General features: G+C 29.3%; 2 protein-coding genes across 3 annotated transcripts in view; one reads left to right on the top strand and one right to left on the bottom strand.

Moving 5' to 3' along the window:
- LOC101241823 (uncharacterized) overlaps positions 1 to 14,491 on the top strand; it is a 130,481-nt gene that overhangs the window by 11,170 nt on the left and 104,820 nt on the right. Inside the window, exon 2 of one of the 2 annotated variants that reach the window (XM_065803668.1) lies at positions 3,237 to 3,349. In XM_065803668.1, the coding sequence (XP_065659740.1) occupies positions 3,306 to 3,349 (44 nt within the window). In that variant the 5' untranslated portion in view covers positions 3,237 to 3,305. Of the gene's footprint in view, positions 1 to 3,220; positions 3,350 to 14,491 lie in introns of those variants that run through there. The other variant, XM_065803669.1, reaches the window with a different exon arrangement.
- Positions 9,372 to 13,097, bottom strand: LOC136083815 (zinc finger protein 862-like). The gene is made up of 3 exons (XM_065803667.1): positions 11,964 to 13,097; positions 11,503 to 11,779; positions 9,372 to 11,270 (listed from the first exon to the last, which is right to left on the bottom strand). Exons 1-3 carry the CDS (start codon positions 12,207 to 12,209, stop codon positions 9,538 to 9,540), a joined length of 2,256 nt encoding a protein of 751 aa, XP_065659739.1. The 5' UTR covers positions 12,210 to 13,097; the 3' UTR covers positions 9,372 to 9,537.

Raw genomic sequence — 14,491 nt, forward strand, 5'->3', positions numbered from 1 at the left:
ACCAGCATGAGGTTCTGTTTCATGTTGTCCGACCCGTAGCCTCCAACAAAGTCCTGGATTAGTTGGATATTCCTTTCAGCGCAGTCATTGACACATTTAAAGACTTAAAAAATCTTTTAAATATATCAAATGTCTGACTGGCATCTCCGCTGATCCACTTCTCCATCTCTTCAAAAGGGATCTCACATACCTTGAACAAAATCCATCTCTGGGAACCTACCAGCTCAGTTAGCTCTGTTGACCTGCTAATAACTGCTTGCTTTGGTTTCCCCATATGAAACTGGTCAGGGACATTACACTTGACCAACTTCTTCAACATTTTGTTCTTCACCTTGTCATTGATATCATTGTCAGCTAGTGACAGAATAACTAACTGTTCTGTTAAATACCAAGCATGTCGCTGCATGCTGGAAAGAAGGGCTTGTCCAAGTTTTGGGTAGTGGTCCTTTATGTCAAACGATGACTTAAAGGCAGCCAAGTCATTTGAAGTCGACTTGTCCACCATACAGAATTTTAAGAACCAGGGCCCATAACATACAGAAACAAAGAATGCCGCTGTCTTTACCATCTTCTTTTTTTCCTCATTCATCACCTGAGCTACCTTCTCAGTCATCCTCAGGGTCAGCAGGTATAAAGCATCTGCCATGAACCTTTAGAATAAATTATTATTATTATTAAGTATGTAAGAAAAACTTGAAAATGTACTGTCCCCTAAACACAAAAATTATCGATAATATACTATAAATTATTGATATTAATACTATACCTGGCTTCATGGCAGGCTCCAGGTTGATAAAAATGAAATCCTGGCACATCTCCTCCCAAATAGAAGACAACTAGCTCACAAAGTTTCTTGTAGTCCCTCCTGTTAAATGTCTCTATGGTCAGTGCCCTCTTGCCAAACTCTAGATTGCCTATTCCAATCAAACCTAATGATCTCCTCCATCTTGTCTACCTCTTCTATTATTTTAGGAGATTTAAGATCACATCTGCCTGGTCAATTCCCTTGGAACTTTCAGCTTGAACTACTCCAAGGAGAATGTCATTTGTGTCATCAATATCAGGAGATGTAACACTGATTGCAATCCTTTCAACAGTAACCGTAATGTTCAGGTTCTCCTCCATCTCTTTGATCTGTTTGCTGTCAAAGTGCAGGACAAGCCTCTTTCCCTTCAAGGTTTCCATTATATCTTTGTGGATTAGTTTGCAATACTTAATGTGGAGCTTCAGAATCTTATCCCTGAATATACATAAAAGAAGTTTATTAATTACATAAATATTGGTTATTTTTTATTTATTTATATTGGTAATTAGTTATTTATTTGTTTGTTTTTGATTTACTTATTTGTTTATTTACATAATTAAAAATTACTTTGTTTTCTACCTGACAGCAGCTCCAGAAATGAGAAGTTTGCCAAAACCAACCTTGTTCCACGCATCCATTACAAGAGAAGTAACACATTTATGGTTGGGATCTTTACAGGATCCACCCTTGCAGATAAGATCGTTGCCTGGAAAACGTTGAGGACAAGCTACAACAAGTTTTGTAGATTTAAATTTTAAAGTGTTGGAAGATTTGATAAACTGTATATATCTGAGCACATTTTCAATACTGGGGAGCTGGTTCGTGGGCAGCTGGTTGATAGGATACTTGAGAAGAAACAGTAGCCTTCTGGGATTAGTCTGTATCTTCCTCTTTTCTCTTTTATTCTTGTCTTTCCTAGAATGACGGTCCATTTTAGAAATTACTATTAAATATTAAATTATATAACATACTTTAGTTTATCTAAAGTATGTTATATAATTTCATCATTGAATCTTTTTTTAATTTTTAGCTATGTGTAAAATGCATTATGTAGCATGACAATAAAAGTAAACATGTATGTAGTACAAATCTCAAAAACGTGTGATATGATCAAATTAAGCATAATTAAATTTACCTTTTCAATTGACCACAGATGACTTGAATTGGCATTTTATCACGCTAATAATATTGTTAAACTATCATCACTAAGTTTATTAAAAACAAAATATAACATCAGAAAAATTTTATTATAAATTTATCAATTGACACAATGGACATTTATTTTCCAAAAATCGTTTTTTTTTAAACTTTACAGATATCTTTACAGATCACTTTTTAACAACAGTTTTTTTTTTTGTTTATTTTTAGCCTCAGGGGACATCAGAGAATGGGAAAAAATTGAGAGGTATCCTCAAAAAAAAAAAGTGTGTTTCTGCAACACCCTAATATATATATATATATATATATATATATATATATATATATATATATATATGCGGTAGTGGTGTAGTGGTAGAGCGCTCGCTTCATAAGCGAGAGGTTCGGAGTTCGATCCCCACCACGTCCCTGGTAGTACCGCGCTCAACTTGTTTCTCCGCGCAGCGGCCTTGTTTGTCAAGGTTCGTGTTTCAGAGTTATAGAGTTGAGAGAGGGTTATAACCACATTTAAGTAGCCTCCTCATCTGTAGTGGCCTTCTGGGCCTTGGGGAGGTGAAATAACAAAGAAAAAAGAATATATATATATATATAAATACAAGCCTTCCCAGGAAATGCATGCAATTTTTTGTCTTGTATGTCCACGCATGAGCATTTTATTTTAGACAACATGGTCACGGCTGTTCGCAAGGTTTTTTATATTAAGTGTTGTGGAAAAAACAAAGTTTCAAAAACAAAGAAAGCAAAACTAAAAAAATAGGAAATTAAAATAAATTTAAAAAGAAAAAATTAAAAAATAGTTAGTAATTTAAATAATTTGTGTACTGTTTTTATTTTTGAGTAGAACAAGAATTTTCTACTTTGTTAGTTTTGCTTTCTTTGTTTTTGAAACTTAGTTTTTTCCACAACGTTTAATATAATAAAACTTGCAAATGGCAGTGACCAAGTGTCAAAAATAAAATACTCAAGCATGGACATACAAGATGAAAAACTGCATGTGTTTCTTGGGAAGACTTGATATATATATATATATATATATATATATATATATATATATATATATATATATATATATATATATATATATATATATATATATATATATATATATATATATAATATATATTTACAGACATAGTAATATATTTTATTATGTATTTTACAATCATTTTTGTGTTTTGTTTATTGATAATATGTGTTTCACATGTTTTTATTGACAAATTCAAATGATTTACATACAATGTTTATTATTATGGTTATTATTATTTATATTTAGTATGCAAATAACTAATTATATAGAAGAATATACAGTTCTATTTATCAAGATGATCAAGATGGTGAAAAAATGATAAAAATACTTCTGATATTTTCTACTTGGCTGTGTTATAGGTATTTGCATTTTCTGCAATTATCATTTTATATGTATTTTTTTGTTTTTGCTTGTCTCAAAAATGTGGACTCTTATCAATTTTTTTATACCAGAGTAATATTGATATTTATAGGTTTTATAATTTTGATTTGGTCTTACTAACTGTTTTTACTAACTGCAACTAACATAACTAATTCCACCAAAAAAAGTCTTAAAAAATTAGAATATAATCGCTAACACTGAGTGCAATATAGATGAGCGTTGGTATAAAGGTTAATAGGTTTAAACTTGGATTTGGATCATTTAATAAGGCTGCAGATTTTAATTAAGAATAAATTTACAGCAATAGGCTGATTAATGATCTTAATTTCAAATTTAGTGTATTGAGTTAATTGCCTAATGTATCTTGAAATTTGGATGTTTTATGATATGCTCTATTCTTGACTTTAGTATTTTTCCTTATCATTTCCATTCTTATCATTTGCCATTTTATTATATGCTTCAAAGGAGGATAATGTAGTATAATATATGCAGTATAATATATAGTATAATATATGTATGTATGTATGTATATATATATATATATATATTTATATATATATATATATATATATATATATATATATATATATATATATTTCATTTATTTAACCAGATTTTAAAAATTACAAATATAATTATAGTTTTACAAATCAGGTTAGGTGTCACTCATATAGTTAAAAACTAGTCAAAGGAGTGACACCTAAGTAAAATAAACACAAAAAAAAATCAACAACAACAATATTATTAAATAATACAAAACATAAATTAACATAATTAAAAAACAAACAAACAATGAAATTATAAAAAACACCTAATAACCTTAATAATACAGTTAAAATAATATGTGGTAATAATATGTAATAACACAATATATAATAACAATGATAGAGTTTAAATAACAATTACAGTAATACAGTAGAAAATAATAATAATAATAATGATAATAATAAAAATAACAAAGACAATTATAATAATAACAATTTAAATCAAGCAATAATATTATGACCGTTTTAAAACCTCATCATCAAATACAAAAAAAACGTAACAAACGAAAACACACCACAAAAAAAACAACAAAAAGAATAAAGTGTTTATAATGAATGAACAATAATGAAATGAAAGAGAGTGCGAGAAAGAGAGTGTGAGAAAGAGAGAAAAAAAGAAAATTAAAAATATATCACATGATAAAATAGTATTAAAATAGGTATCGTTTCGTATAGTATATAGGATATATACGAAATATACACAATATATACGATATAATATGATATATACAATATATAAACAAACTAAAAAAAAGTTTACTACATTACGGCACAACAGAACGCAAAAAAAAAGAAGAAAGAAATAAGAAAGGAATAATAAAAACAAACAATAACACAGTACAACAAAGAATTTTCATCATTTTACAAATATAGTTTAATTATTTTTATATAATATATAAGTTTTTTTTTTCTTTCTTCATCTTCTTTTATTTACATACTTTTATTTATTTACTTTTTTATTCCATTTTCAGTTTTTTTTTCTTATTCGGTGTTTTCCTTATTTCCTTAATACCTTTTTTATTTACTTTCTTCTCTTTCAAGTTTTTTTTGTTTCCTTGTTTTTCTTTACCTCACTTTTTCTTTTTTTGTATTTTTAATTGATTTAATTATTCAATTTCTTTTATACTATATTATTTCTCTCTTTTTAAAAACTTTGAGTGTTGGATTTTTTACAATTTCAAGTTCTATGGGCTTAAAAAACACCCTCTATCAAATTGAACCTAATTATAAACTCTGGGTTTTGGTTGAATATATCAAGAATAACATATTTATAGCATTATAGGCAATATATTGGTAAAGTATTCAACTTAATGCAAATTTTTTTTTTTTTGTCAATAGTTTTATTATGTTAAAATTTGATACAAATTGAAAACGTATGACAAAGTCACATTGCATTATTTTTCATAAAATTGATTATATATAAATTAATCAGTATATATATATATATATATATATATATATATATATATATATATATATATATATATATATATATATCAACTTTTTTATTCGAAATATTTATAAAACCTTTAATATCCAGATAATATAATAATATAGTATTAATTTTTTTTACAACTTAATATATATAATATTAAGCTGTAAAAAAAGTAAAACTGTGAATTTTTTGTTTAAGAAACTGATTACTTAATATAATTTTTTTAAATTTAAAGACTTTAAATTAAATACTATTTAAAAAATTAAAAAAGTCTCTCATCATAGGTTAAAATGTGTGAAAGCAATTTCAAAGCTTTTTTTTTCTTTTTAAGTGTTTTTGTTTTAGAAATTTTTTTTCGCAAATGGATTTAAAAATTTTTATTTCTCATTAAAACAATAAAATGTAAAATTCTTTTATCGCAATTTATTTATGAACAATTTATTTATGTTTACAAACATCATATTAGTAACTGATAAAATCTCTAAATGGTTATAGTCTTTATTAAAAGTAATTCATTAAATATGTTAAAAAAATTAAATAAATAATTAATTAATTTGGTATAAACAAACAAAAGATTATGTTAAGTATAAGAATGTTTTAAGAAATATGATCTTTTTTAAATACCGAATTGTGATTTCGTCAGAAATTTTTATTATATTAGTTAAAATGATTTTTAATGCAATTTAAAATTAAATTTAATTGCAATGCTGTACTTTATAATATGCTTATAATATAAACTATTTAAAAATATGAATATGACACAATTTAATATTTAACAATGTAAATATCAAAACTGAGTTACATTTATTAGCGTTAAGCGTTTTTGTTATGCAATGAATATGTGTGTATATATATATATATATATATATATATATATATATATATATATATATATATATATATATATATATATATATATATATATATATATATATATATATATATATATATTAGGGATATGACTTTTTTGCAACCTACTAGGCCTGTATCGTAATTCAATGAACTTTTATGTAAAAAGAACGAATAGATGTTTCATTTTGACATATTTTGAAAAAAGGTCACCCCAAAACCAAAAAATCGAATTTTCAATAGGTACACTTTTGTACAGTAAATGAATATTAAAGGCTGAAGATGTTGTAAGAGTCATACTCCTGTTGTTATTTTATTTATTTATGCAACATGTACTGTGATATAACAAAAAACATTATGTGATATATAATTATACAAGTATTACAAAATTAACAGTATCAAAGCGTCTAGTACAACAATATACATAACTGTCTGTGTCTATAGGCCTACTGTGTTTAGTACATGGGTCACATGATGCTCACGTCTCATAAAGAGTCTAGCGATTATTACTTAGAATGAATCGAAGTTGCAGTTTGTCTTTCTTTCTGCAGGAAGCATACAGGTCTTGCATCACCTTGATTGCACGTTCAGCTATCTGATTACTTCGTGGTATGTCGATGACGGATGGCTCTTTCTTCCAGTGATTTTTGAATGACTGCAATGCCTTTTTGTAAGGCTTCAATACATCAGATAAATTCTTGAAGTCATTGTCATTGTACTTTTGACTACTAAACCAATGTTCTGCCCACTCATATGAAATGAACCTGCAAACCTTCTCCAAATTCTTTCTTGCTTCAGGCATAAGAATGAACGCCAGAATGGCGAGAATGGCTCTTGAGTTCCATCTGGCATTGCTCATATTAGGAATGTTCTGAAAGTGAATCAGAGGGAAGTTTCTTTGTTCTTCATAGAACCTAAACACTCTTGTTAAATGGTACAAAAACTTCATATCGTCTCTCCACCCTGATTTATCAAGAATTTCTACAGTTCCATTCACAAACTTATCCTTCAGTTCATCATACTTATTCAACAGTTCAGACACAAATGGGTATTCAATGTTTGGAGATTTGGTATCACCCCCAAGTTCTTCGTCCATCACCAGACGGAGAATCCTGTCTAGTACGTGATGCTGACAACCGATAAATTGTGGTATTGTGACACCCTTTAATTTAAACATACGTTGCAACTTCACAACAACTCCATTTCTCTTCCCAGTATTGACGTTTGTTGTATCAGTAATGATCATCTTAATTGAATTCCACAAATTGTATTCATCAATAAGTTTGGCAATTTTTTCAGCAACAGTTTCAGCTTTGCCATCTTTTAAACGCAGTGCATCAAGTTTCACGTCAGTTCTTTCATTCTGAAGTACAACTACCTGATATTCCTTATCATCTATTCGTTTGCCGTCAAAGTGTAAGGACCACTGTTCCATTTTAAGTTGTTGTATCATTTCTTTTTTTAATTTACCTGCCTCTTTGAATATGGACTTGTAAATTGCTGATTGACTTGGAGTTGGAATATCAATACCTTGTTGTGATAATACATTGCATATTTTAGCAGCTTTCTTTGTGGAAACTCCACTTGATGTAACCATACTTACAGCAAATTTACTTTTGTAGTGCTTTCTAGTTTTTTTCTGAGTGTCCTCATCATCGTCTTTATCACCGTCGTCGTCTTCATCATCTTCACTCTTACTTTTGCAGTTTTCAGATTCAGTACCACTGTCTGTGGTAGACAGGACTTGTGATGTGGAAGGTATTGCTGTTCCAGACTGGACTTTCCTTCTCTTGGAAGGGTGAATGGTTTCTTTACTTGCCACTTGTCCTGTTGAGTACCCCACCTGTCCTTTACTTTCTTTTTGTAGGTGGTATAGACGTTTATCTTCCGAGGATAACCACTGGCCATTCACTTTCGTGATGTCAAATAATGCATTGAGAACATCATATTTTCCACGCTTGACACATTCATCATAGACCTTCAGCACCTTCATAAGCTTTGCTCTTATCACTTGATCAGACACACGTGGAAAATTCAGTTTATTGTCCCACAATTTTGTAATTTCCTTAGAAATTTGGTCTATTCGTTCTTTTCTTCCTTTAACATATGCTCCGAGAAACTGGTATCTTCCTACGATCTGCAATTGAAGTGGTATTCTGGATTTTTCATCGAGTGAATGTTCTTCTACAGCCACGCTTCCTCTTCTTCTGTGTGACTCTTGAAATCTCACCAAATTTTTAGTCCAAGTCTTCTTGTTCTTTGTTACTGTGGTATGACTTTTCTTGTGAGACATCATATAATATCAGGCTTGGTCGGGAAAGGCGTGCGATCGCACTCTGATCTTGACCACGCATACAATATTTAGTTGCGACAACTTGCCCACGGCTTCATAGATGTTTTGAGAACATTTCAAAAAATAATCAAGCGCAAAAAAGTTCAACTGGACCGATGAGAGACAATTACAAAAATTAAAAGCTGCCTGATTAAATTGTTATAAAATAAGTTTAGAATAATTAATAAACTTCGTCTTTTATAATTAAGCGACACTCTTTTATATAAAGTAAAAACTTACTATTAATAATTGTTTAATAAAGAAACAATTGTTATTCAATTTATCAAAGAGTTTAGTATAATTTCTTTTATTTGAGTACTTCTGATTTATTTCAACAAGATTCTAATAAACAAACGTTTGTTGATTTATTTAATAAATAAAAAAGTCAATCTTTTTTTAACCATTTCGCGCTTTACGTAGTTCGCCTGAGTTTTGTTTTTACAAATTACATACGATTCTTTGTAGTACGACGAACAAAAGAAACAATTAAATCATTCAGTTACTATGACATCATCATAGATGTTTTGAGAACATTCAAGTATGTTTCCATGTTTGTCCGCATAACAATAAGTTTTAAAAATACACGCAAAAAAATTAAATTCATAACTTTAATCTTTACTAATTAAATGATTTTATATTGACGAATGCTTTAAAAAGATTCGCTAATATAAATTTGTTTTGTTTTAATACGTTGACTTATTGTTGGAGCCACACGCACACAGATGTTTAAAAGATTTAATAAAATGGCAGAGTATAAACTTTTTAATAACATATTTTGATCTATATTATTAAAAAGTTTTATATATACAGCATATAATATATACATATATTAGCTTATACGCTGCCTTTTTATTAAATTCAACTTATTTATGCAATCGTATAACAAGAATATGACAATCAAAGATATCATATATATAATGCTAAATATATTTTCGTCCTTCAGGACTCTTAAGTAATGTACATAAATATAAAATTATGTGGGATAAAATTTATATTACAAATTTTTTATCCGTCCGATTCAGATATAGAACTTATATCTTCACTGGTGCAGCTTTCTTCGCTACTATAATCAGTGGCAATACTAGCATTAGCTGAATCAAGGAAAAAAACTCTTCGCTTATCTAAGAAAATATCCACAGCACGACTTAAAATATCATCGCGTTCTTGTTGAGTGAAATTCGTGTCATTCCCTGCTATGATTATTGAGTCTTCCATTGTTGAGTGGTTCATCTTTAAACGCCTATCAGTCAAAATCACAGTCAAAATACTGAAAACGCGTTCGACAGCTGAATTAGAACCAGCAATACACATCAGAAGTTCAACTAAAAGACTCAAGTTTGGAAACTTAATTTTATAATAAAGAAAAATATTCTGCCATATTTGCAATGGTGTGAGTGCAGTGGTGTACTGCGCATTTATTAATAGTTTTGCAGCTCTCCATTCCGAAAGAACCATTTTAAAATCCATTCCTAATTTTTCTAGAGGGTAAAAAAATTCGTTTAGCAATAAAGATATGCTGGCATCACCATACATGCTGTCTGCTGTCCATACTTGCGGATCTAACCAATCCATTGATTCGAATATGGGATTTAACAGCGAACTAAATCTATCGTTTATTAATGGCAGAATGATTTCAATTGCTAATTTTCTTACTTTAATGGCAGAATGAATACATTCAAAGTTAAGATTAGCCATATTGTTGAGTTCAATCTCAACAAACTCAGGGTTTGATTTTTTCAATTCGTTACCTTCTTTGAAATACGAAGAAAGAAGATTGGTTGAACCATCTTTTTCATTGATTTTAAACTTGAGTAAATATGAATCAATAATATTATCAATATCTTCATGGCTTAATTCCGCTAAGCTAGCCTTTGTTATATCCACCGCTGGTTTTAACTCATTCACCATTAACATTTGTTTTTCAAAAACCAATGATAATGGTGATAACTTTTCTAAGATGTCCAAATAACTACAAACCATACATAATAGTCTGTAGTCATGCAACCGTTTGGACAATCCAGAAAGTTTAGCACGCATATCTGCTTTAGTGTCGCGATCAGCAAGAGTATTATCGAAACCCACAATAAGCGAAGGCCAATTATGTAAAAGTTTTGTAAAGCCGCGTCTCCTGTGACTTATAAAGCGCGTTCCAAATATTTTAGGCAACGTGTAAAATGTAATGTTCAAAGCCTCAGCAGCTTTTTTAACTGCGCATTTTAGCTTTCCAGAATTGCGAAATAAATTAAATATGGAAATGTAAAAACGTTCACACTCTTTATACTGGGAAATATCTTTCACAGCATCTTTTATTGCTAATTCTAAACGATGGTTTACGCAGTGAATTTTTATCAGCCACATTCTATCTTTTTTTAATTGTGTTAACACGCCATTATAAATTCCAAAATTAACGCAAGCTCCGTCGGCCGTAGCGCTTACAAGTTTGTATTTGTAAGCTGACGCAGTTAAAGGAACACTACCGGTTTCAATAAAAATGCTATCAATAGCCTTTTTAATGGTATTGGCATTCATACCACCCAAACTGTTCATATCAAGTAAAGAAACTACAAAACAGGCAGGGGTCCCTTCGCGTTCAACGCGCACAAGAATCAACTCTTTTTCATCCTTTGTTTTTCTAGCCTGAGAACCATCGGAAAGAATGGAGAAAAAGTTTGTTTCATTGACAATTTTAGCAACTTTTTCTTTAATGGCACTGGCAATGCATGAGATATATTCACGTGCTAAAAAAGAAATTAAAAACAATAAAATAAAAAAATAATAATAAAACTAATATTTTTCAAATTAAAAAATAAAATGGATAAATCAAAAGGATAAGACCATTCGAATGTAAAATCTTAAAAAAAAAAAAAAATTAAACTTTCATTATAATAGTAACGTAACTTTAATTTGATTTTTTCATTTGAATTATTTTATTAAATTACGAAAAAGAAACTGAACCTAAAAATCAATAACCTGCTTTATTGTTGTCTTTTCCTTGTAAAAGGAGTGCACCATTAAGTCTTTGGCATTTGATCAGTGTCTTGAAATGGCAATGTGGCATGCTTGGTTTTAGAGCCATTTCATAGGCTGTTCTAATCATCTTTAATAACGCTTCGCGGTTGTCTTGTGTAATAGTTAACAAGTTTTCCATATCGAGGTTAGCAATACAACTACTTCCAGGATCTTCTGAGTTACCATTATCAATCAGCACCGCTAATCTATGGCTTTGCCCTCTAAGATGGCGATCAACCTTTATTATTATCAAAGAAAAAATCACGGTTCAAATTAAGCAATTTTCTAAAAAATTTATTCACTTAGTAATATAATAAATTATAAGATAACTACAGTTATAAGTTATATAATGGTAGAAAAATTATGTTTAAATTAATTCCTGGAGTCACAAATTAAGAACAAGCTAATTATTTTAATTTTACCTGATACTTTGTCACCACACAAGTTCCCTCCGTAAACGCTTTCAAAGAATGATTTGATACTCCTTTAACTAAAGCATCCGTTAAAATTTCAGTTTTGTTCCTAGCACAAATCTTACACCATATTTTGACAACTAAGCCATTTTCTTCCGTGTATCCAATAACTGATTCTTTCCCCCACGAAAGAAAAGTTTTTAAGTTCTTAGATATTGGTTTACTATCTTGAATTTTTTTTGCTTCAGATGTCATTCTTACAAATTTGTTATACTTAAACTTAAATTTACTTATTTCTGTTTTAAATACTTATTAAAATGAAAAATAAAAAAAAAGCCCACTCACTATTCATAATCAGTGGTAAAGCAGTTCCGCTTCCTCCTCGTAATTTATTTTTACCTTTTGAGTTTAATCATAAAAAAATGCTTTCAGATAGTTTGACGTATTTAAAATTTGGTTTTGGTTAGTAAAATAAAAATATAATTCATTTGGAATGTAATTTTTTTGGATACTGATCATTATAGACCGCTAATTCAGGGGTCTAGCACATTGCGGAATTGTTTTTAACATTTTTAAAGATACTGCTAAAAACAACGTTCTAACATTGTCATAGTAACTGAATGATTTAATTGTTTCTTTTGTTCGTCGTACTACAAAGAATCGTATGTAATTTGTAAAAACAAAACTCAGGCGAACTACGTAAAGCGCGAAATGGTTAAAAAAAGATTGACTTTTTTATTTATTAAATAAATCAACAAACGTTTGTTTATTAGAATCTTGTTGAAATAAATCAGAAGTACTCAAATAAAAGAAATTATACTAAACTCTTTGATAAATTGAATAACAATTGTTTCTTTATTAAACAATTATTAATAGTAAGTTTTTACTTTATATAAAAGAGTGTCGCTTAATTATAAAAGACGAAGTTTATTAATTATTCTAAACTTATTTTATAACAATTTAATCAGGCAGCTTTTAATTTTTGTAATTGTCTCTCATCGGTCCAGTTGAACTTTTTTGCGCTTGATTATTTTTTGAAATGTTCTCAAAACATCTATGAAGCCGTGGGCAAGTTGTCGCAACTAAATATTGTATGCGTGGTCAAGATCAGAGTGCGATCGCACGCCTTTCCCGACCAAGCCTGTAATATTGTTACGACTTTACGGATAGCTGAGCGTAAATATCCGTTTAATAAAGTCGTTTAATTAATAAAATACTTTAACTGTATAGTAATCCAATTATAGTTCGATAATCCAGTCAATGTTGATAACAGTTCGATAATCCAGTCCGTATCCTAACGATAATGCTACAACTACTTATACTTCGTACACTTACAGCGTCTTTAGTTCGCTACAGTAGTTCCTTATTAGCTCAGTTACACGCAGAGTACTTCATAGAACTATTCACATTATCAACACTGAGCTCTGACAGCAGCTCGCTTATATAATTATTTAGAGCTTCCAGAATGTTCTACTAAGTTCTATAATCTTCTACAGTCTGTTACAGTCGTCTATATCACCGTGGTAACACAATGACGTCATCACATAACAATTCCAAGTATTTGCCGGCACACGGCCGTTTCGTTGCCATGGTAACGTGTGGCGTTATATTTATAAATTCATAACAAAATAATGACATAAATAGAATTAAGCTGAGAATTAAGCTTAAGATTAAAACATCGGGCAAAAATGAATGTATAAAAATGGTAAATCAAATTTTTATTTTGGGGTGACCTTTTTTTGTTGCAGAAAGCTATTTGGGCCTTTTTTCATGATTTTAGGTAAAAGTTCATCGATTTATGATACAGGAAACATTTTATTTGAAAAAAAATTAAAAAGTCATATCCCTAATATATATATATATATATATATATATATATATATATATATATATATATATATATATATATATATATATATATATATACTATATATATATATATATATATATATATATATATATATATATATATATATATATATATATATATATATATATATATATATATATATATATATATATATATATATATATGGCCCTTGAAATTAGAAAAAATGAGGTCAGCAATAATTTGTCATGTGAGATCGGCAATAAAGATTTGACAATAAAATATAGAAATGTCTCATTTTTAGCCAAGACAGGGCCGGGGCCCTGATCAATTTTTTTTCACAAGTTCAAATAAATAAAAAAATTGAAAATTTCAAGATGTTGTGTGCAAAAGACAATACTACAAAACAAAGAAAGTGGTGCCTATGCAAATAAAAAATGCTCTGGAAGACTTAAAAAAACCAATTAATTACAACTGTCAGGTCAGGTTATCCTGCTACTGGTAATATGTAACTCAGTACAATCTGCTTCATGTCCTGCTGCCTTGTAGGATACGCCTTTTTAGGCAAAGGCTAGGAGATGCCAACTCCAACTTAAAACACACCCTGCCTTGGGGCTCTTGGTTGAGTAAAGGCTAAAGATGGTGTCTCGATAAAAATACTCATCTTGGGCAGATGTTAAATGCATCTGGCTACTGTCTTGTTGAAGGC

The sequence above is a fragment of the Hydra vulgaris genome, chromosome 08 (genome assembly GCF_038396675.1).
Source record: "Hydra vulgaris chromosome 08, alternate assembly HydraT2T_AEP".
NCBI classification, from domain to species: Eukaryota; Metazoa; Cnidaria; class Hydrozoa; order Anthoathecata; family Hydridae; genus Hydra; species Hydra vulgaris.

Bases quoted from the DNA above. Each gene is read 5' to 3' on its own strand.
- LOC136083815 (XM_065803667.1), bottom strand. From the start codon at position 12,209: ATGACATCTGAAGCAAAAAAAATTCAAGATAGTAAACCAATATCTAAG. The intron at 11,780-11,963 runs GTAAAATTAAAA...ATAATAATAAAG, and splicing joins GTGTGGTGACAAAGTATCAG to GTTGATCGCCATCTTAGAGG. The intron at 11,271-11,502 runs GTTATTGATTTT...TTTCTTTTTTAG, and splicing joins AAAAGACAACAATAAAGCAG to CACGTGAATATATCTCATGC.